The sequence below is a fragment of the Suncus etruscus genome, chromosome 1, assembly GCF_024139225.1.
Source record: "Suncus etruscus isolate mSunEtr1 chromosome 1, mSunEtr1.pri.cur, whole genome shotgun sequence".
Classification (NCBI taxonomy): Eukaryota; Metazoa; Chordata; class Mammalia; order Eulipotyphla; family Soricidae; genus Suncus; species Suncus etruscus.
In genome coordinates this window covers 24783171-24806868 of record NC_064848.1, presented here as the reverse complement: position 1 = coordinate 24806868, position 23698 = coordinate 24783171, and the positions used below count along the sequence as shown (strand labels likewise).

Sequence of the window (23698 nt, the reverse complement as noted above, 5' to 3'; positions counted from 1 at the left end):
ATATAAACTATAAATAAATATATATATAATAAATTAAAAGAAAAAAGAAAAAAATAAATTGTAAATAAAAATTTAAAAGTGAACAGTTAATATTTGTGAAATTAGAAAGAAAATTCCCTTGGTCTTAGAGATACAGGATGTCTCTACCCTTGAACATATTGTCATGAGACCAACTACAGGCTCCAGACATGTTAGTTGTCAAAACTCAAGGTCTTTATGGTGCCAGGAAATGTTCTGCTCAGTCACAGTTGTCAGTCTTTTATAATTAGAGATCTTGATTTTTGCACAGATCCTAGGATGAAGCCTAGGATAGAGTCTTTCTTTATGATTCTAGGAAATGTTCTGCTCATTTGTAGTTGTTGTCGTATTCAGTCTTCTGTATCTCATTGTTGTCTTGATTTGGATTCCCCTAATGATAAGTGATGAATATGTTTTTCATGTGTCTGTTGGTCTTCCTCAGATAAGTGTATGATCATTTCATCTCCTCATTAAATGACATCTTTGTTGCTAAAAAAAAAAAAAAAAAACTCGGGGCCTGGGAGGTGACGCTAGAGGTAAGGTGTCTGCCTTGCAAGTGCTAGCCAAGCCAAGGAAAGATCGCGACCGGGGTTCGATCCCCCAGCGTCCCATATGGTCCTCCAAGCCAGGGGCAATTTCTGAGTGCTTAGCCAGGAGTAACCCCTGAACATCAAACGGGTGTGGCCCGAAAAATCAAAAAAAAAAAAAAAAAACTCATGGTCCTACACATCATCTGATAAAATTGACAAAAAAAAAAAAAAAAAAGATTTACATGTAGCAAATTAAGAATTGGAACGAAGTAAAAGAGCAAATAATACTAACTTTAAAAGAGGTACTTGCCTAGTCTGTGGTCTACTAGGGTTTGATCTTCAACATCCCAAATCGTCCCTAAAGCCCACCAGGAGTGATCCCTGAGCCAAAGCTAGAAATAAGCCCTGAGAATCAACTGGTATGCCCCCTCCCCAGAAGTGAACAAAAAAATAACAATTTACAGGCCAGAGATATGCTTGCTGTGAAATGACTGCCCAGGGTGTCTCCCTACCACCACAAATGAATCATTCAACACTTCTGGAAGTGATCCCTAGAATCATTAGCTAGGAATAAGCCTTGAGTACAGAAGGGTGTGGCCCTACCCACAACTTGGAACTTAAATCACAATAATTATGTATTTGTATCTATATATTATTAAAAGTTGAAAATTACCAACAATTCTTTAAATTGTGACAAAGAAGAGACATGGCACCATATATTGTATTGATAAGCTTGGCTTATGAGAGTCAGCACATTGAAAGATTGTGATTAAAAAAGGAAAAACTTTGATAGAGAAATCAGCAATAGCAAAATTAGTCAATAGCAAAATTGGCTCCGTGCATGCGTATAGAACACAGAGTCTGCAGACAAGTCCACTCCTTCTTGCAACACTTTTTTTTAATTTGGGGCACACCCGTAGGTGCTCAGGGGTTACTCCAGGCTCTGAGCTCAGAAGTTGTTCCTGGCAGGCCAGGCTCGGGGAACCACCTGGGACGCCGGGCCGGACTCGAACCACCGGTTCGCCGTGTGCAAGGTAAATAAAATGCCCTTTCGCTGGGCTCTCTCTCGGGCCCCTTGCGTCACCCTTCTAAGCTTGACCGAAACGATGACGTCACGAGGAGCAGGATCACGCCTTTTCCTGGGCTGGGCCCACGCCTCAACCTGTAGAGCCGGAAGGAAGGTAGCTTCCGGTCCCGGTCTCGCGAGAGTAATCATTCCGCGAGAAGAGCGGCGGACAGCGAAGAGGGTCGGGGGTGTGGCCGGCGCAACTCCCAGGCGTACGCATGCGCGCCAGCAGCCCGTCTTCGGTCTGGGCCTGAGGGGGGCGGCGTCGGCGTCGGCGTCGGGGTCGGCGGCGGTGGCTGAGGCTGAGGCGGCTCAAGTGGTTCATTCCTGCAGTCCCGACTGCCCGTGGCGGCGGCGCGGGTGGCCACGGGTGAAGTAGGTAGGGATCGGCTTTCCGGCTCTCCTGGCCCCACAGGTCCTGAAGCAGAACTCCCCCCGCCCCGCGTGTGGCGACTCCGGCTTCCCGCCAGGCTCAGGTGCGCGCCGAGGCCCGGGCCCGGCCGGCGTTGCCGGGGCGACGAGGCGGGCCCGGGTCCCAGTCTCTGGCTGGGGCAGAGGCGGCCTTCCTTGGGTCCGGGGCTCGCCGGGCTGCGCAGGGCCTGGGAGGCCCCTGGGAAGCTTGGGCCAGCCCAGCCCGGTGCTCAGAACGTGAAGTGCAATGAGGCGAGGTCCAGACTCTCTGCAAGAACCTCCCAGTTGAGACACAAAGCACTCCCCCAGTTGACCATCGCCTCCCCGTACTTCCAGGCACTGTCACCCCTCCCACTCGAGGCCAAGGCCACGCGCGGCAACTCCCGCGCCAACCACTTTGCGAGACTTGATTCCCGACTTGAGCGTCTGGTTCCATTTGATTTGGGTTGCAGCCTGGCCGGCCTTGTAGGTTGCAGCCTCGCTTTGAACATCCCTCCATCCACTCATCCATCCATCCATCCATCCATCCATCCATCCATCCATCCATCCATCCATCCATCCATCCATCCATCCATCCCTCCATTCCTCCCACACTCCCTCCCTCCATCCTTCGTGTTTTCCAGGCGTCATGGTCATGAAAGCTGCTGTCGTAGAGGAGGATGCAGGATGGGAGCTCGGGGTCCCAGAAAAGATGGAAAAAGGCAACACCAACTGGGTGGATATCACTCAGGATTTTGAAGAAGCTTGTCGCGGTAAGTTTTAAGAGTTTTTTTGGATTACAAGCGCAAAAAAATATGTACAGTTTGCATTGTGATTTTTAAAACCAGTGTTTTTTTGTTTGTTTGTTTGTTTGGTTTATGTTTTGGGGTCACACCCAGCAGCACTCAGGGGTTACTCTTGGCTCTATGTTCAGAAATCGCTCCTGGCAGGCTCGGGGGACCATAGGGGATGCTGGGATTCGAACTGCCGTCCTTCTGCATGCAAGGCAAACACCTTACCTCCATGCTATCTCTCCGGCCCCAGTTTTTTGTTTTTTTTTTTTTTTTGGTTTTTGGGCCACACCCGTTTGACGCTCAGGGGTTACTCCTGGCTATGTGCTCAGAAATCGCCCCTGGCTTGGGGGGACCATATGGGACACCGGGGGATCGAACCACGGTCCTTCCTTGGCTAGCGCTTGCAAGGCAGACACCTTACCTCCAGCGCCACCTACCCGGCCCTCGGCCCCAGTTTTTTAACTCCTGCTCCGCAGACGTTTTCAGTTGACCTGTGAAAAATTGTTGTTGCTTAATCTGTGATATGCCTGGATCATATAATAGGGATCAGGGCGTACAAAGCAGTAATAAAATAACGTTATTTATTTCTCCCTGAGGGACGCATCAACTATTTCTCCTATTTTCAGCGGTTTGTAAGTGTTAAATATTAGAAGCTTTTGTTCTATACTCTCTCAAGAAATAAATCAACAGGTAAGTATGGTGTATCAAGTTTCCATTCTCTGAATTTTAAAGAATATGTTTGCTATAGCATTAATACAGACATGAAGACCATTTTCTACATTTTTTCTAACAGTTTAGAAGAAAGTACATAGTAATAATTTCAAACTGGAAATAAACATTCTGTTGAATTGAAGATATTGTATATTTGAGGCTAAAATTTTCAGATCCTATCATTTCCTTATTAAGAGCTTTCTGTATTTTCTGTTGCATGGAGAATAAGATTTTTATTTTTTTCTAGAGTCTGTAGAACCTGATACTTGGTGAATACTTAGACTTTGTATTTATAAATCTTCTCAAGTCACAAGACTTGTATTAAATCACTTGGGTGGTCATCCCCAAGGTCCTAGACATATAGCTTTTTGCTCGTTTTATTTGGCTTCTAGGAGGTTCTCATGTTATCTTGTCTAAACAAATTCATGCTCTGATTCTTTTCCACCACCACCAGCACCTCAGCTGCATAATGGTTTTTTATTCTGTATAGCGTCTACCTGTCATTCTTAATGATTTCTGGTTTATTGTAAGCTTTGCTCACTGAAATGTGAATATCAATAATTCTGACACACAGGACATTGCCTGTAGCATAGTAAGATAAATTCTGAGAACAATGAGGTCAAGTGGAGGGTGTTTAGAAGAGTGCTTTAGTAAAGAGAAGTTGCAGGTGAAAGGGAATCTGGTAAATATGAGCAAAATGGTAAATCATGTATCTCCTCTACAACTGTTGAAAGCACGTCTAGTGGGGCCGGAGAGATAGCATGGAGGTAAGGTGTTTGCCTTTCATGCAGGAGGTCATTGGTTCAAATCCCGGCATCCCATATGGTCCCCCATGCCTGCCAGGAGCAATTTCTGAGTCTGGAGCCAGGAATAACCCCTGAGCGCTGCCGGGTGTGACCCAAAAACCACAAGAAAGCACGTCTAGTTAAAGTATGCCTAAGTGAGGTAGTAGAAAGGACATTAGAGCTAGAGTTGGGTGACTTACCATAGATGTTTTGATAGTATGAGGGGTAGAGAGATAGAGAATTGTGAATTACAGTGTAGTTTTACTGTTCAGAGATGTTAGACTTTTTTTTGTCTTTGGCTCACTCCCACTTGTGCTTAGGGCTTAGTCTTGGCAGTGCATTCAAGCATGTACAAGGCAAGCTCCTTAGCCTTGTACTCTCTCTGGCTAGAAATTATTAGCTTTTATTTATTGACTTGTGTTTGGAGTACCCATGCTTTTATTTGGGTATGTCTGGCGCTGTACATTAAGAATCACTTCTGGCAGGGCTTGAACCTTGGTCAGCTATGTGCAAGGCAAGTTATAACATCTCTCAAACTCTGATATATTAGACCTTTTAATGACAGAATGATAACTGTCATTTTGTGCTGGTTTTATTTTTTTCAACAAGTACGTAAAAGAATTGTCAAAGTACTGAGAATTTACAATACAGCTAATGACAGTTTTATGTGATCATGTGAACTGTAATTCTAACACTGCACCTATTACTAGAGTACCTCTTTCCTCCCCCAAGGTCCTAAAATACTCTCTGCTTCTGATGCTTGTGCACCTCTTCCACCCCCCTACCCCCCAAAAAAATGAAAAACTACACCTGCCCAAGCCAACACTACCACCTCAGTTCTGTGGATCAGTTCTCCAATTTTGTTAAATTTGGCCCTTTGTTGCTACCTTGCTGTGTATCTTTGTCTAATTTGTGAGAGAGATCATTCTGAAGAGAGATTATTTTGTATCTGTCCCTTCTTTGAAGTTCTATCTCAGACTTCACTCTGAATAATAACTTTGCAGATAGCATGATTTTGTCCTAGAGCTGTATTATCTTTCATTAATTTTATTGTTTTTTGGTCACGCCTACCAGCACTCAGGGGTTACTTTTGACACTGCGCTTAGGAATCTCTTCTGGGGCCCGGAGAGATAGCACAGCGGCGTTTGCCTTGCAAGCAGCCGATCCAGGACCAAAGGTGGTTGGTTCGAATCCCGGTGTCCCATATGGTCCCCCGTGCCTGCCAGGAGCTATTTCTGAGCAAACAGCCAGGAGTAACCCCTGAGCACTGCCGGGTGTGACCCAAAAACTAAAACAAAAACAAAAACAAAAAAAAGAAATCTCTTCTGGCAGGCTCAGGGGACCATATGGGATGCTGGGAATCTAACCCAGGTTGGCTGACTGCAAGATAAATTTCCTATGTGCAGTGTTATGGCTCTGGCCTCTGTCTTGCACTGGTTTAAAATAATCTGTTTTAGAGGGATGCCATTTTGAAATTAAATGGAAAGCTTTTATACTGTATATGTGGTTTCATTTAGGCTTACAGGAGTAGTGCTGCTTCTATAAATGAAAGTGAAGAAATTAGTTTAGACCAGTCTTTTTTTTTTTTTTTTTTTTTTTTGGTTTTTGGGTCACACCCTGTGACGCTCAGGGGTTACTCCTGGCTATGCGCTCAGAAGTCGCTCCTGGCTTCTTGGGGGACCATATGGGACGCCGGGGGATCGAACCGCGGTCCGTCCTAGGCTAGCGCAGGCAAGGCAGGCACCTTACCTCCAGCGCCACCGCCCGGCCCCTAGACCAGTCTTTTGCAGGTTGGGAATAGTATCATTTTGTGCTGATTTTATTCTTTCAGCAAGTACTGCTAGTATATTCAAGGTAGCTTGGGGTACAGATGGGGGAGGAGGAATACTTTCTGTTTGTTCCCTTAAAGGAGGAAGGTAGGTTTCTAGGGAACCTTGAAAAGGTTGCTGTAGGCCAATAAGTTTGGAAACCTATGCTCTGGACTGAGAAGAACCTTTAGAACTAAAGTTGTGAGGTTTGTTTTTAATTTTGAGGAATAGTAAATGTTATTTTATATGGAAGGAACCTTTAATAGATAAATAAGAATCCTTGCTTCACTCTAATTGAGAAAGGGCAGCAAGTCATTTTGCTGCCTACAGCAAATAATCCTGCTAACACTTTCATAATTAGCTTTGCAATTATTGTCTCAAGTGGCACAAATGTGAGGTGTACTTAAGACTAAAACATTGGTAATAGAATTAATGTGCTTTACATAGAGATTTAAGACTAACATTTGTTGGCAGTGCTATAAATTTGTTTTACCTTGAAATCACACTCATAGCCTCAATCATACTATCTAGTAGTTTTCTGAAAGAATTTAAAACTTATTTCCTCCTTTCACCGTGACTTCTCTTTGGTGACAGTGTGATGACATCTGGCTAGACTGGTGTTATTTTGGGTACCCTTAGGCAATCTTCTAGACTGTTATCATGGGGGGGCCGGAGAGATAGCATGGAGGTAAAGTGTTTGCCTTTCATGCAGGAGGTCATTGGTTCGAATCCCGGTGTCCCATATGGTCCCCCGTGCCTGCCAGGAGCAATTTCTGAGCATGGAGCCAGAAGTAACCCCTGAGCACTGCCGGGTGTGACCCAAAAACCATAAAAAATTAAAAATAAAAAAAAAAAGACTGTTATCATGCACATTTTAATTGGTTTCAGTGACTCTTCAACATTTTCTGGATTCAGTTCTAACTTTGATCATTTCTTCTATGCTTGTTAGATGGTATACTATTTCCCCACATTTCTCTCTAATGACTTAGCTACTTTCGTTTTCAAATTATGTACTAGAACACTGGTGCTGTAATTGTTAATTTACTTGGTAGGAAATTCCGTTCTCTAAAGAGACACAACTTCTCACAGATTCCTCCATCCACATATTACATACATATATAGCCAGCAATCTCACCTTAGTCAATGATACACGCCAACTTCCTGACATAGCTTAGGGATATTCCTGGTTCTCTCTATGCTCAGGAATTGTTTCCAGCGGTGCCAGGGAACAAAGCCAGGCTTCCCACATTTAAAAACATGCATTTATTCCTTTGAACTGTCTTTCTAGCCTAACTTCCGTTCATTTTCAGCTCAAGTCTGTAAGATAGAGGTCTTATTTTATTGCATTTTCTTTGCTCTCTGATGGCTTAGCTCATTCTTAGTGTTTTGTTTTGTTTTTAATCACAGGTACCATTAAGATAAACTTATCTAATTTCCAATGTATTGGATTGGACGATCTAGCTTGCCTGGAGCCTACACTTGGTCTTGTGCCAGGAAACTTCAGGGGTCTGGTCTCTTTGTACTTAGGCCAAGGTTATTTCTTTCCATGTCCCTCATATTTTGGTGGGCCTATGCAAACAACAGTTGCCACTCTAACACCATTTTTACTGTGCTCCTTTGACTCTAATCCTTAAAAAGAACTCACTTAAAATTTGAGGTTAACTTAAGCTAATATGCATGTATATGGAAATGTAAGAAAATACTATGCCTGTAATGTTTAAGGAGTTACGTAAGTTTTATGGCTTTAGATTGCCTTGTGTACTGTTAAGAAATATTATAATGTGTTACAATCTGGGGACTTGAGGGACAACGTAATTGTACATGGATTCTGTCTTATTTATCTTAATGTTCTTTGGCTGAAATTTCAAAGTTAAGATATCAGCAAGGGGACTTCTGAGAATTATGTTATGGGTGATTGTCCTTCCACTGTAACTTTACCTTGTCCTCTTTCTTTGCACCCTTGTTCTCATAATTAAAAATAAAATATATATATATATATATATATAAAAGATAAACTTATCTAATTTCTTGCTCAACATTTTAGAAAACAATACCTTTTTATACCTTATTTTTTTTTTTAAGAGATATTGAGTAGGGGGAGGCTTCCTATCAGTGCTTAATGGTCAGATCTTGCTTGGTACTGGTTCAGATCTGATTGTAGGTTCTCAGGAAATGTGGTGCTGGGGAAGAGGAGAAAGGGTTTGTGATAGAGAGAATTAAACGTCCTGCTAATGCCATACATGTGTACTCCAGCCTTTGGACTATTTTTCTAGCTCTTTTTTCTCTTTTAGTTATGTTTCAATGAGGGCCCAGAGAGATATCATGCATGCCTTGCATGCAGGACGGTGGTTCGAATCCTGGCATCCCATATGGTCCCCTGCCTGCCAAGAGCGACTTCTGAGTGTAGAGCCAGGAGTAACCTCTGAGCGCTGCTGGGTATGACCCAAAAAACAAAAACAAACACAAAAACAAAACAAAACAAAACAAAAAGGTGAGGGGCTGGAGATAATAGTATAGCAAGGCTTTGCATGTTACTGATCAGTTTGATTACTCCATATGGTCTCCTGTGTACTCTCCAGGAATGATCCCTAAGAGCAGAGCCAGGAGTAAGCCCTGAGCACCGCCAGGTGTGGCCCAAAAACAAAACAAAAAATAAGTAGTGACTATTCTCAGTTATATTTCTTCTATTTGGAGAATATTTGGACCTTGAAATATAAAAGTTTCACTTCATTATATTAAATGCTTTCATTTTGGCTGATGGCTTCAAACCAGCTAGGTAGAAGACCAAGAAATATATTGGGAACTGATACATTTAGCAGACTCACAGTATAGTGATTTGATTTGACTTTATGTTGAAGATATCTTTTAACTCTTTCCTCTTGCAAATATCATAATCTGTTTTGTTTAGTGGCCATATCTAGAGGGACTTAAGGACATCTACTGACTCTGTAATTTCTTATTTTGTTTTTGGACCATACCCAGTAATGCTCAGGGGTTACTCCTGGCTACATGCTCAGAAATCGCTCCTGGATTGGGGGACCCATATAGTATGCCAGGGTATCGAGCATGGTCTGTCCTAGCTGCAGGGCAAATACCCTACCACTGCGCCACCGCTCCAGCCCTCTGTGTTCATTCGTGGTGGTGCTGAGTATGAGAACCAGTGTTTGTATGCAAAGCCCGCACTTTAATTTAACCCCCATATGGTCTCAGGAAATAACGTATTCTGCAGAGAAAATCTCTTAACTTTTCAAGAAGTTGAGTGAATTTGATTTGATTGCCTACAATTTACAGATAAGTGAGGGAAGAGGTTTATGTCTTTTGGTTTTCAGATAATTTATATGTCTGGAGATTTTGTTTTGTCTTTAACAAAGAAAGTTTTTAATATTCCCATGATGTGGGAATAGCTAAGTATCTAGACAACTTGACTTTCTCCATATTTTAGCCTCAATCCTCACTGAATTAAGTAGTAAATCAGGCAATTTCTGACTTTCTCTATTGCTGGATTTAGAGTTCAGTTTTCTTGGTATTTGCTGTGTACCACTATTAATTTTTTTTTCTTACAACAGATCAATTAAAATTTAAATCTCTTAAAATTAAGAGGTGATATTTTTTTCTATCAGGGTCTCAAAGTGTTTTGGGATTAACGTTTTCTTTTATCTGATGTTTCTATTTGTTTAGAATAATTTAAATTTAGAGATAATTTTTTTTTTTTTTTTTTGGTTTTTGGGCCACACCCGGCAGTGCTCAGGGGTTACTCCTGGCTGTCTGCTCAGAAATAGCTCCTGGCAGGCACAGGGGACCATATGGGACACCGGGATTCGAACCAACCACCTTTGGTCCTGGATCGGCTGCTTGCAAGGCAAACGCCGCTGAGCTATCTCTCCGGGCCCGAGATAATTTTTTTTAATGTGATAACTTTGTTCAGAGTTTTGGTGTCAGTGGAATCTGGGATTCCCAAGACTATTTCATAAGTTACATGTGGGCAGAACTCTCTCTCTCTCTCTCTCTCTCTCTCTCTCTCTCTCTCTCTCTCTCTCTCTCTCTTCTTTCCCTCTCTCCCCACCCCCATGTGAAAGTCAAAGGTACTACCTGCTATGCTATTGCTTTGGCCTCCTTTGAAATTTTAATAAACCTATTGGTTTCAACATTTTTATTTTTATTTTTTTGGGTCACACCCAGAAGCGCTCAGGGTTACTTCTGACTCTACGCTCAGAAATTGTTCCTGGCAGGCTTGGGGGACCATATGGGATGCCGGGATTCGAAACACCATCCTTCTGCATGGAAGGCAAATGCCTTACCTCTATGCCATCTCTCCAGACGCTTTGTTGCTATTTTTATTTTTATTTTATTTAAGCACAATGGTTGTTCATACCACAGTTTTACTTTTTACAAATAAAGTTGTTCATAAATGAGTCACAGTTGTACAACCTTCACCAGTGCATATCCCACCACCAAATTTAACAGTTTCCCTCCCACCCTCCTTGATGTCCTCTCCCCTGCTTGCCTCTGGGGCTGGCATTTTACTTCTCTTTCTCTCTTTTTCACTCTCTCATTCTCTCCTTTTTTGACATTGTGGTTTGCACTACTGCTAATGAAGGGTTGCCAGGAATGTCCCTTTCATTAGACCCTTCTTTACTCTGACTACACTCTGTTCTTTGTAGCAAGCTTTATACCATGGGCTGATCCTCTTAATCCTCATCTCCATTTTCTCTGGTTATCATTCCCACTCGGTCTTTTATTTTTCTTTTAAGCCCCAGGTAAGTGATATTATTCTATTCCTAATACGATCTAATATGAGTGATAATAGCCTTCTCCCTCTGATTTATTTCATTCAGTATATACTGTCCACCCCCATCCATGTATAAGCAAATTTCATGACTTCATTTTTCTAACAGCTAAGTATATTCCATTGTGTAGATATACCACAGTTTCTTAAGCTACTCATCTATTGTTGGGCACCTGGATTGCTTCCAGATTCTGGCTATTGTAAATAGTACTGTGATGAACATAGGAGCGCAGAGGGCATTTTTGCATGTAGGAGTGGTATTGCTGCTTAATAAAGAAGCTCAAGTTCCAGTTTTTTAAGGAATATCCACATTGTTTTCCAGAGGGGCTGGATTAGACTGCATTTCCCTCCAACAGTAAATAAGAGTCCCTTTCTCCCCACATCATGCCAGCACTGGTTGTTTGTGATGTGTGTCATTCTCTGTGGTATGTGATTATAACTCATTGTTTTTATTTTTATCTTCCTGATTATTAGTGATGTGGAGCATTTTTTAATATTGCTTTTGACCATCTGCATTTCTTTTTAAGGAAATATCTGTTCATTCTTCTCTATTTTTTGATGAGGTTAGATGTTTCTTCTTCTTGTTAAGTTCTGCCAGTACCTTTATATATCTTATACATTAGCTCTTTTTCCAAGAGGTATTGGGGGAATAGTTTTGCCCATTCTTTGTTTGGACAGCAGTGTTGCCTCCTTGAAGATGCCTCTAGTCTCAGTGCCATCTAGTGTTTTGCCTGTTTTCCTCTAGGTTCTGGGTCTGATATCAAGGTCTTTAATTCATTTTGATTTTTACCTCTGGGCATGGTATTAAAGAGGGTTTGAATTTACTTTTTTGCATGTAATTGCAAATGTACAGTTTTCCCACCACTTGTTGAAGAGGCCTGTTACATAGGTCCATCTTTGTATTTGTTGCCCTTTATCAAATATTAATTGGTCGTATACCTGGGGTCAGTCTCAGAATATTCAGGTATAGTCAGTCTTTGTTCCAGTACCATGCTGTTTTAATGACTTTATTTATTTATTGCTTTATTATAATACAATTTAAAATTGAGGAAAATGATGCTTCCTATCTTTTTTCTAAGGATTGCTTTAGCTATTTATGGGTATTTATTGTTTCAGATCAATTTCAGGAGTCTTAACCACTTCTTTGAAAGATGAGTATTAGAGGGATTTCATTAAATCAGTACAATGCTTTGGGAAATACTGCCATTTTAACGATGTTAATCCTCCCAGTCCATGAGCAGGGTGTATGTTTCCATTTCTTGAAGCATTGTTTTGTAGTTTTCTTTGTATTGATCTTTCACCTCTTTAAATTGGCTCCAATGTACTTGATTTTCTAAGGCACAATTATAAACAATTTTTTAATGTCTCTTTTTTCTCTTTTATTATTTGTATATTAAAATGCCGTGGATTTTTTTCCTGTTAATTTTTGCATGTTAATTTTGTAGTCTGCCACTTAACTATATAAATCTATTGTTTCTAAAAGCTTTTCGGTAGAGTTTTTGGGATTTTCTAAATATAGTATCATGCTATCCGCAAGTGGTGAGAGCTTGATTTCTTCCTTTCCTATCTAGATGCCCTTGATATCTTCGAATACTATGTTGAATGGAAAGTGGTAAGAAAGACAGCCTTGTCTTGTACCAGATCTTAAAGAAAAGACTTTAGATTTTGCCCTTTGAGTATAATATTTGTCATGGGCTTGTGGTAAATGGCCTTGAGTATACTGAGAAAAGTTCCATCCATTCCCATCTTATTGGGAAGTTTTTTTTAAATCATATCTCTTTTTTTTTTTTTTTTTTTTGGGTCACACCAGGCAGTGCTCAGGGGTTATTCCTGGCTCCAGGCTCAGAAATTGCTCCTGGCAGGCACGGGGGACCATATGGGACGCCGGGATTCGAACCGATGACCTCCTGCATGAAAGGCAAACGCTTTACCTCCACGCTATCTCTCCGGCCCCTAAATCATATCTCTTAATTGCTACATTTAGATCATTGACATTAAGAGAGATTATTTTCATGGAGTTTTATGGCAACTTTCTGTAGAAGTTTGGAGAGTTTGTGGAGTTTTCTTGACTTAAAGTACCCCTTCAATTCTTTTAAAGTTGTTTTGAGTCTGATGTTCTTGAACTGTTGTTTATCCATTGTTGGGTATTATTCCTTTCTTCAAATCTGAATAAGAGTCTAGGTGGGTAAAGTATTCTTGGTAAGGATTTCAATTTGTTGAGTTTATCACTTATAAATCTACCACCTTCATACCAGGAAGATCTCCTTGAATAAATCTGCTGTAATTTTTGCCCTTTTGTATGTGATTCCCTTCTTTGATCTTGCTGCTTTCAGTATTGTAGTTATCAGTTTTCATCATTCTGATTAGGATATGTCCTGGAGTTTTTATGTTGTTGTCGTCGTTGTTTTTATCTTTTTTTAGCTGATACACTTTGGGACATGAATGTACATACTGTCTAGTTTTGGGAATCTCTAAGCAGTGATATCAGAATGTTTACTTCTACGATGGGTTGTCTTCTTGGCCCTCTGGGACTCCATTAATTTCTATATCATTCCTCTTAATTTCACAGCATAGTTCTTTTGTTAGTATTTTTTAATTTTAAGACTATTTTATCTTCTGTTGTCTAGAGGTGTTATGCACCTCATTTTTGAGCTTACTGATTCTGTCTTCAGTAGCTGTTACTCTGCTGGTTAGAGCTTTCAGTAAGTTTTTCGTTTCACCTACCAAGTTTTTCAGTTCTGTCATTTGTATTTGAAGTTTCCTTATTCCTGCTCTCGTATCCTCTTGTATTTTATTGGCTATTTATTCCATGGTTTCTTTAGAGTTCCAGGAACATCCTCAACATTTCCTCTTTAAAGGCCTTATTAGAGAGTTTACATTGCTGGTTGATACTGGTTGGGTCTATAGGGCTACCATCTTCACCAAGTGTAGTAGGGTTTTGTTTTATCTTTCTTTGTGTGACCTTTGCAGTCTGAAGGTATTGGATGTTGTTGTAGCTGAATTACTGGAAGAAATGTGTAGCCTTACAAAAAAGCAGAGACTTTTCAGGGTGCTGACCTTGGGGTGACATGGTGCATCTGAGTCACAAAGAGGACTTTGATGCTGCTGTCTGCTTCAGTTTCTTGGAACCCTTTATTAATTCTTGAAAGTATTGTTTTTATTTATATTTAAGTGTTTACTCTGTAAAATATATACTTGTTTAGTAATTGAGTAGAAATAAATTATTTTTTAGGAAATTGCTTTTAATGTAATAAAAGCATATATTTAGTTATTAATATACCTGATTTTTTTTTTGAACTAGAGGCTATATACAAATATATGACTAAAAGAATTTTTCTTTTTCTTTTAGAATTAAAGTTGGGAGAACTACTTCATGATAAGCTGTAAGTATTTGTGTCATTTGAAATAGAATGGTGTGATAAATCCATCTTTTTTTCTTATGTACAATAATATATTTTGAAGTCTGAGTGATTTTTACATACAAATTACTATATATAAATAACTGTAAAAATAAATTATAATTAAAGCTTGTTGACCATTTTGGAGCCACCTGGTCCTTGTTCAAATATGAAATGATAATATTGGATGAAATTTTGTTGGTTTTTTTGTTTGTTTGTTTGGGCCACACCTGGCAGTGCTCAGGGGTTACTACTGGCTCTGTGCTCAGAAATCACTCTTGGGGGGCCTGAGAGATAGCATGGAGGTAAGGTGTTTGCCTTTCATGGAGAAGGTTGGTGGTTCGAGTCCCGGCATTCCATATGATCCCCTGAGCCTGCCAAGAGCGATTTCTGAGCATAGGGCCAGGAGTAACCCCTGACTGATGCCGGGTGCGACCCAACACCCCCCCCCCCAAAAAAAAAGAAAAAAGAAAAAAAGAAAAGTGGCAGACTTGGGGGATCATATGGGAATCAAACCCAGGTTCATCTCAGGTTGGCCACATGCAAGGCAAATGCCCTGCCACTGTGCTATAGCTCCAGTCCCAAAATTTTGTTTCTTTTTTTTTTTTTGGTTTTTGGGTCACTCCTGGCTGTCTGCTCAGAAATAGCTCCTGGCAGGCACGGGGGACCATATGGGACACCGGGATTCGAACCAACCACCTTTGGTCCTGGATCGGCTGCTTGCAAGGCAAACACCACTGTGCTGTCTCTCCGGGCCCAGGGTTTTCAGTTTTTAAACTGCTTTATTCTTTCTTTTATACCTGGCTATTCCGTGTCCATGTAATACATGAATATATAGTTTTGACAGATTTAAACATCAGAGAAGGAAAAAGCTTCCTAATATACCATTTCTCTCATTCAATCTTTAGTCTTTGCCCCAATATAGTCACTGTTATATTAATAGGAATAAAAACTAAAAGTAATTTCGTATTCTGTGAATTATTTTCCCATCCAAGACATAAGACATTTTCTTTAGTATGTAAAAAGCTCTACCTTGTTTATTTTAACTATTGCTTTGTATTTTATAAAATGGTTGTTCCATAATTTGTTTTATGACATTTCTATGAGTTATATTTAGGTAGTATAATCATTTGGTAACAAGTGAAAATTGAACTAATTGTATATTATTTTTTTCCTACATATACATACACACACAAATAATTTTTAGACTATCAGCTAAAAACAAGATGATTATATATTCATGAATTTAGTCTCATTTACCGTCAAAGTTGCTATCAATTTATATTCATGAAGTACACTAAATAAAAAATTCTGATGTATCACCCCCCAAAAATAGCTGTTCTTACTTTGCATTACCTGATTTAAGTTTGTTTTTAAGATTGTATTTAAGTCTGATTGTTTTTACTTTTTTTTGTGTGTGTGTTTTTACTTTTTATTACTAGTTTATATTTATATGTTTAAGTTTTCCATTGCCAGTTTTTATTTTTTTATTAAATTAATAAATGATATAATGTATCATGTTACTCATGTTTTCTGAGCATTGACTTTAAAAAGATCATAGTGAAAGCATTAAATTCAGACAATGGTTTGTATTTTATTGAACTCTGGTTTAGTTTATTATGATATATAAATTTAATACTTTTATAGGGCTCAAGAGAAATACATAGGATTATGGCACTTGCTTTGCATGGAGCCAGTTCTGGTTTGAACCCCGGCATCACAGGGTAACCCGTTTCCTGTGCATAGCCTAGTATCCATAAACAAAAAGCATAGCAAAACAAAAACAAAGAAAAGGATGCCGATACAATTATCTGGTTTTTCTTTTAAATTTCTTGTAAATTTCTGAGCATTCTCTCCCTCCCCCAATTTTGGTTTCATTTTACGACTGCTTGGGCTTTATTTGTTTCAAATTGTGGTGAATCAGAGACTTCACTTTTTCAAGATGATTGGCAGTTGTTTCAGTACTGTTCACTATGCAGTTTTGCCTCTATTTTTGCAACAATTTGAAATTTTACTTTTATATGTAATTCCAATAAATAGATTTGTGCTGTGTTTTTTTTTTTTGTTTTGTTTTTGTTTTGTTTTTTGGTTTTTGGGCCACACCCGGCATTGCTCAGGGATTACTTCTGGCTGTCTGTTCAGAAATAGCTCCTGGCAGGCACAGGGGACCATATGGGACACTGGGATTTGAACCAACCACCTTTGGTCCTGGATCGGCTGCTTGCAAGGCAAACGCCGCTGTGCCATCTCTCCGGGCCCCTGTGCTGTGTTTTAATTGATCTGTGTATAAGAGGCTGCTTTGGAAAAGTATAGCTTCATACTAAATTTGCTATTGGAAGAACTCCCCTCACCTTCTTTGAGTGGGCATATCCTACTATGCACAGACTTTTTCCTGTTTTTCCACTCTGGGGTTACTCCCCAATGTTCTTAGGGGGACCTGGGATTGAACTGAATGTGCAAAACAAGTGTCTAATGCTTTGTTCTATCTTTCCAGTCTATATTTAGGAAATCTTGAACTGTTTTTTATTGAAAAGATTATCTTCTAATACAGAATTATTTATTTTATTACCTCTTTGTTGTGGGGGATATATTTGGCAGTACTTGAGGCCAGAGTTCTATATTCAGCAGCTATCAGGAGTCTCTCTGATACTGGGAATTGAACTGAGGGCCTTGTACATGTCACTCAACTCTCTTTTCTTTTGACTACTCAACTCTTAAGCTTCACCCCCGGCCCCTGACCTTGTTTTAAAATACCCTTTTAATTATTAGCATTTATTACATTTCTAGATGAAGACTGTCATGGAGTCTTAAATTAAAGCATCAAGAGACCTAAGTTGTAGGAAAAGAAAAATCTCCTTAAAATTCTTGGTGTTTTTTTTTTTTTGCCTTCTCTGGCAGTGCTCAGGGCTTAACTCTTGACGTTGTGCTCAGGGATCACTCTTGATGGTGCTTGAGGAACCTTATGTCATGAACAGGATTGAACTCAGGTCAACTGGTGTAAGGCAAGCACCGTACTTGCTGTACTATCAGTCCCACTCCTAAAATTCTTTTCAATGTTTTCAAATGCTGCTACTTTTCTGAAAGAAATGATCAGTAACATGATTAATGTGTTTATTTCTTTTTTTTTTTGTTTTGTTTTGTTTTGTTTTTGGGCCACACCCGGCAGTGCTCAGGGGTTACTCCTGGCTTCTGCTCAGAAATAGCTCCTGGCAGGCTCGGAGGACCATATGGGACACCAGGATTCGAACCAACCACCTTTGGTCCTGGATCGGCTGCTTGCAAGGCAAACGCCACTGTGCTATCTCTCCTGGCCCAATGTGTTTATTTCTAATGGATTAAGAGAAGCAGAATAGGAAAACAGTAGCTGATGACTTGAAGCATATTTCATTTCATGTTACGTTTACGACTGAGTCTCAAGAATTATCTGTTTTTATAACTAATAAGTAATAAATAATAGACTTTAAAAATTTCTGACTTATCGGGCCCGGAGAGATAGCACAGTGGCGTTTGCCTTGCAAGCAGCCGATCCAGGACCAAAGGTGGTTGGTTCGAATCCCGGTGTCCCATATGGTTCCCCGTGCCTGCCAGAGCTATTTCTGAGTAGACAGCCAGGAGTAACCCCTGAGCACCGCCGAGTGTGGCCCAAAAACCAAAAAAAAAAAAAAAAAAAATTCTGACTTATTAATTAGGCATTGTAAACTAATGTTCAGATTATCGATCTTTCAAAAGATAAAGAAAATGAAGACATCTAAAATGTTAACATTTCATGATTATTTCAAACATGACACATGTTGGATCAAATGATTTATGAAGACAAAGTAAAATTCATTACATTTACATCAGTTTCATAAAAAAAGTTTAGAATGTTTTATGTTCTTGAGGGAAACCTGGTGCCTTTTTTTGGTGAAGGATTGTAGGGGTACAAGTGACGAAGGGGTGCTGACCAAGCTCCTGGCTCTGCTTAGGACTTACTCTAGGCTTTGTGCTCAGGGATCATTCCTGGCAGGGGGACTTTCGGAGACTATGGTACAAAGTGAGCACCTTAGTTATCTCTTTGACTATAAACGTAACTCCTACCTCAAAGGGCCATATGATGCCAGGAATGGAACTCCAACTTGTGTGCATAGTTTTGTATGCCAGTTCTTTGAGCTCAGGAGATATCCAGAACCTTGTAAATGAAGAATTTTTATGTTAAAAGGCTAATTAAAATAGAGGTGATAGCAGGTTTGGACTGTAGTTATTTTGAGTGCTAACATTCTATTTGTGTGAATCTTAGTTGTAAGTTTACAGGATTAATACAATTTGTGGTATTGATGTTCTTATTTACAGATTTGGTCTTTTTGAAGCAATGTCTGCCATTGAAATGATGGATCCCAAGATGGATGCTGGCATGATTGGAAATCAAGTTAATCGAAAAGTTCTCAATTTTGAACAAGCGATCAAGGTAGTGACTACTACTCTGGTTTTTTTTTTTTTTTATAGCTTGTTATTATGTATGTTAAAATATTTTGAGGCTGTAAAGATAGATAGTACAGCATATAAGACACTTCCCTTCCGATTGGCTGATTGTTCATAGTATCCCATATGCACCTCTAGAAGTAAGCCCTGGGCACAACCATGTATGTTCCAAGAAACAGGAAGAAATATTTTTGATTAATATTAAAAATCAAACATAGCATAATAAGTGTATAAGAGGCAGCTTTGGAAAAGCACATAGCAGGAGTAACCCCTGAGCATCAAATGGGTGTGGCCCAAAAACAAAAACAAAAAAAATTCTATTAGATCATAACGAAGATTATAATGCTCTACCCACTGTACAGTTTTGCTGGCATGTTAGTTAACAATCATATATTTTCCTTAGAATGCTATTTTAGAATATGCGCTATCAGATGATTTCTCTCATGGGATATAAAGAAACATGATAGAATTCTGAATATTCAAAGATAGTGGAAACAACTGGTATTCAGAAGGAAACATGATTCTTAAAAGTGCTACGGGACAGATAGGGTAGAGAAAAGGACTATGGTAGAAGGAAGCATTCAATAGTGAGTAGAGATGATGCTGAAAGGTGGTAAAGTGTTTTGTATGAACTCTTATCAACTATAATATGGTATATCACAGTGCAAAAACTAAAAGAAAAAAAAGCGCTCTCATAGAGGTGGGTGAAATATAAATGGGAGGTAGAAAGTGTATTTTTAGAGGGAATTGGTGAGGGATTGGTGTTGAAGCATTATATGCCTGAAATCCAGACATGTAATTTTGTTATTTCACAATTACTAAAAAATTAAAAAAAAAAGTATTCTATATAGTAGCCATAATTTTTTCTCTCCCCTCATCCTTTTTTTTTAGGATGGCACTATTAAAATTAAAGATCTCACCTTGCCTGAATTGATAGGAATAATGGATACATGTTTTTGCTGTTTGGTAAGTTAATATAATTGGTTAATTAAACTGATTTGATACTTAAATTTTGAAGCATAGACTAGTGTTGTTAAGCAATGCATATAATAGTTGGCATATTATTATGTACTAAAGATTAATGTGTTAGTTTCATTTGGGTACTAATAGATTCTAGCTTTCTGTGTAAAGGCATATATTTTTCTCAAAGAAGACAAAGTGCCATTACCCAACATATAGTCTTGTTCTCAAGGTACTCAGTTAAGTAAATTTGTTAGTGGAAGATTTCATAAATGACCAAGGAATTGAAATAAAGATAATACTTGATTGGAAGATTCCTCCCCTTCAACCTCCCAATCTGGGTTAAATTGTAGCCCTCTAATCTATGTTAATTTGTAGTAAACTGACACATCTACTGGTTTTTATATAATGGTGTGTTCTTCCTAAGACATTATTGCTTATCTGTAAGGAAATGCTGACTTTTGCTGTTTTTTTTTAAACATTTCCCTTTATTTACTTTTTACTACTTTATGACCATCCCTTTCTTTTTACGTTGATAGCAGATAATCATTTTTAGAAATATATAAAGTTGATTGATGTTTATCTAATTGTTGGTTGTTAATGTGTTCTACATTAATTTTTGTTTTTACTACTTTAAGCTCTCTCAATAATTGATATTATCTTACTAAGGCTTACATTGCTTAGAAGGAGTCATAGTCAGAATCTTTATCCTGATCCTTTTTACTGTCAAACCTGTCTCTTTCTTGAAAGATCTCTTATTATTTTTTAGCAATTTAAAATGCTTGCAGATGAGGGTAAATAGAAGCAAGACAAGGTTTGAGGTGGGTAGGAGGGAGCTGCAATTGAGTTTCTGTAGGGGTAAGAGGAATGGGATGTTAGTTATGTATTTTGGTTTCTTTCGTGGTGGTTTTGCGGTAGTGCTGGAGATTGTACTGAAGAAGAAAGCATTCTGCTACACTGTTACACCCCATCCTGAAGATAGAATTTATGCCAAATCTGAGGAACTGTTTTAGGAGAATCTTGATCCTATATCTAAGTTTGTCCTTTAACAAGCAGCTAGATTTTAGTCTGGAAGTCAAAATACTACAAACTGCACAATTTAACAAGAATAATTTTAGTGTTTATCATTTAGTATAGTATAAACTTGGGAAATTAAATTCTGCTTCTATGTATAAGAAAAATACTACCTTTCTTTTTTTTTTTTTTTTTTTTTGGTGGTTTTTGGGTCATACCCGGCAGTGCTCAGGGGTTATTCCTGGCTCCAGGCTCAGAAATTGCTCCTGGCAGGCACGGGGGACCATATGGGGCGCCGGGATTCGAACCGATGACCTCCTGCATGAAAGGCAAATGCCTTACCTCCATGCTATCTCTCCGGCCCCACCTTTCTTAAAGTGTCAGGAAAATATTAGGTGAGATAAGTGAAAAAAACATAATAATAACTCAATTTTGAAGAGTCTTAGTTCCTCAATTTTGACTGCTATTGATGTTCATAATTTCTTTTTTTTTTTTTTTTTTTTTTTGGGGTTTTGGGCCACATCCGTTTGATGCTCAGGGGTTACTCCTGGCTAAGTGCTCAGAAATTGCCCCTGGCTTGGGGGACCATATGGGACGCTGGGAGATCGAATTGCGGTCCTTCCTTGGCTGGGGCTTCCGGCCCTGATGTTCATAATTTTTATCATGTATTACTTGATCCATGATAGTCACTCATAAAAATGGTATTGTATGATTTTGTGTTTTAGAAAGACTCTCCGGTCAGCAACCTTGAATTAGAAATAGGCAGGATTTTTTTTTTTTTTTTTTTGACGATAGTTCACAGCATTTTAGGTGAGATACAAATTGTGTTACAAATTATATTAAAGGAACATGATTCCTTCTAAAATTTTCTAGGTTATAAATTTTTATTGTTTATCCTAGAGAGCTTTTGGAATGCTTTTTAGGAATTACTGTCATTTTTATTAACTTTCAGATAGTGTAAAGTGAATTATATATAAGAATGCTATTTATTTTATTTTTCAGCAAGTTCACTTTATGAAATATAAATCTAGAAACTTTACTCACAGTGAATTTTAGTCTTTTTTATCTTTCCTTTAATTGTCTTTAAATTTTGTGGTTAATCTTCTCTACATATGAATCTGTGGTAGTCTGCCTTTGACTGCTGTATCAATTTAGACTTTGTGTACCATCTTAAAAAGATACATTCTTTTGTATTTTTTTTATAGATAACGTGGTTAGAAGGCCATTCCTTGGCACAGACAGTATTTACCTGCCTTTACATTCATAATCCAGATTATATAGAAGATCCTGCCATGAAAGCATTTGCTCTGGGAATCTTAAAAATCTGTGACATTGCAAGGGAAAAAGTAAATAAAGCTGCTGTTTTTGAAGAGGTAAGATATTTTTTTAATATAAGAATTCTTTATAAAATAGTAATTAATTATTCAGTTCATTGGCCTCCTATATTATTTTGTATGGATATTTATCCACATGTGTAGCTAAAGACGGTTTTCAAAGATGATGCTATTGTTGTTTTCATATATATTGGCTAAAGCAAAGTTTCAGCTTCCAAATGCCATCACTTTAGGCATTAAGATTTCATATGAGTTTTGGGAAAAAGGGAAGAATGGCAGGCATTGTTTATAATAACATTAAAATAGATAAAATGCATATAAACTAATTTAAGTGTACAAATATTAAAATTCATGTGAGACAGGACTGAATCATTGGATAGTAATTACAGTGTATAGTGTTGTACTTGCTTGCACAAGGCTAACTTGGGTTTGATTTCTTGCGCCACATAAGGTTCCCTGAACCTTGTTTGGAGTGCTTCCTGAGCAGTCAGGAGTAAGCTCTGAGCACCCCAAGGTGTAGCCCAAATCCCCCATCCCCAAATCTCTTTGTAAAAAAAAGGCTGGATTATAACAGTTAAGGCACATACTTTACATGCTGCCAACTCCTGGTTTGAGCCAGAATTACTGTGGAAAGTTCTGGAGACTGCAGAACATTGCCAGGTATGCCTCTAGAGGCCCCAGTGCATTGCAGGGTGGATTAGATAATCTATGACTGAAAGGCTCAAAGCAGTGTCAAATCCTCAAAGTCAAACACTGGCCCTCTTGGCCAATTGGCTTTTTTTGTTTGTTTGTTTGTTTTTGTGTTTTTGGGTCACACCCAGCAACACTCAGAGTTGCTGAGTTCTATGATCAGAAATTGCTCCTGGCAGGCTCGGGGGACCATATGGGATGCTGGGATTCGAACCACTGATCTTCTGCATGCAAGGCAAACATGTTACCTCCATGCGACCCCGGCCAATTGGCTTTTAAATGATGGGAGAGGAGCTCTGGAACACTGCTAGGAAATACCTCACAAATCTCCCGTACCACCAAGATCATAATAGTTAACAAAACAAAGTGCTCTTTAAACAAGTTACTTAAGGGCATTAGAAATTGCAATTTAGGGGCCGGGAAGGTGGCGCTACAGGTTAGGTGTCTGCCTTGCAAGCGGATGGACCGCGTTTCAATCCCCTGGTGTCCCAGATGGTCCCCAAGCCAGGGGTGATTTCTAAGCGCATAGCCAGGAGTAACCCCTGAGCGTCAAATGGGTGTGGCCCAAAAACCAAAAAAAAAAAAAAAAAAAAAAAAGAAATTGCAATTTAAAAGAAAAGCATACATGTATGTATGTTGAAGAATAGTAAGTTGTATACATCATTATCTTTTTTCCTCAAAACATTTAAATGTGTATTTCTTACAAAAGGGGTCTTATGCAACTTGCAACCTCAATTGTAAAATCTATACACTATTCACATTCCATTTTGTCATTATATTTAGTAATTTCCTTCTTAGCATTTTCTCTCCACGATATGACTTGATCTAGGCTCATCTCTTGTATTTATCTCTGTAGTATCCTTTAATATGTTGTGCCTTAGGCTTTCTTTGTCTCTATTGGCACTGATAGTTTTGGAGAATATAGCCCTTCCTATTTTTCCTATTTTATTAGCCTA

The 23698-nt window shown here is 39.0% G+C and overlaps 1 protein-coding gene across 1 annotated transcript in view; it reads left to right on the top strand.

Moving 5' to 3' along the window:
* Positions 1-1954: 1954 nt before the first annotated feature.
* The window catches only part of NAA35 (N-alpha-acetyltransferase 35, NatC auxiliary subunit), a 76904-nt gene continuing 55160 nt past the window's right edge, over positions 1955-23698 (top strand). The window contains exons 1-6 of the mRNA XM_049784143.1: positions 1955-1993; positions 2649-2777; positions 14238-14271; positions 18616-18730; positions 19636-19710; positions 21924-22091. Of these exons, the coding sequence (XP_049640100.1) occupies positions 2654-2777; positions 14238-14271; positions 18616-18730; positions 19636-19710; positions 21924-22091 (516 nt within the window). The 5' untranslated portion in view covers positions 1955-1993; positions 2649-2653. The remainder of the gene's footprint in view (positions 1994-2648; positions 2778-14237; positions 14272-18615; positions 18731-19635; positions 19711-21923; positions 22092-23698) is intronic.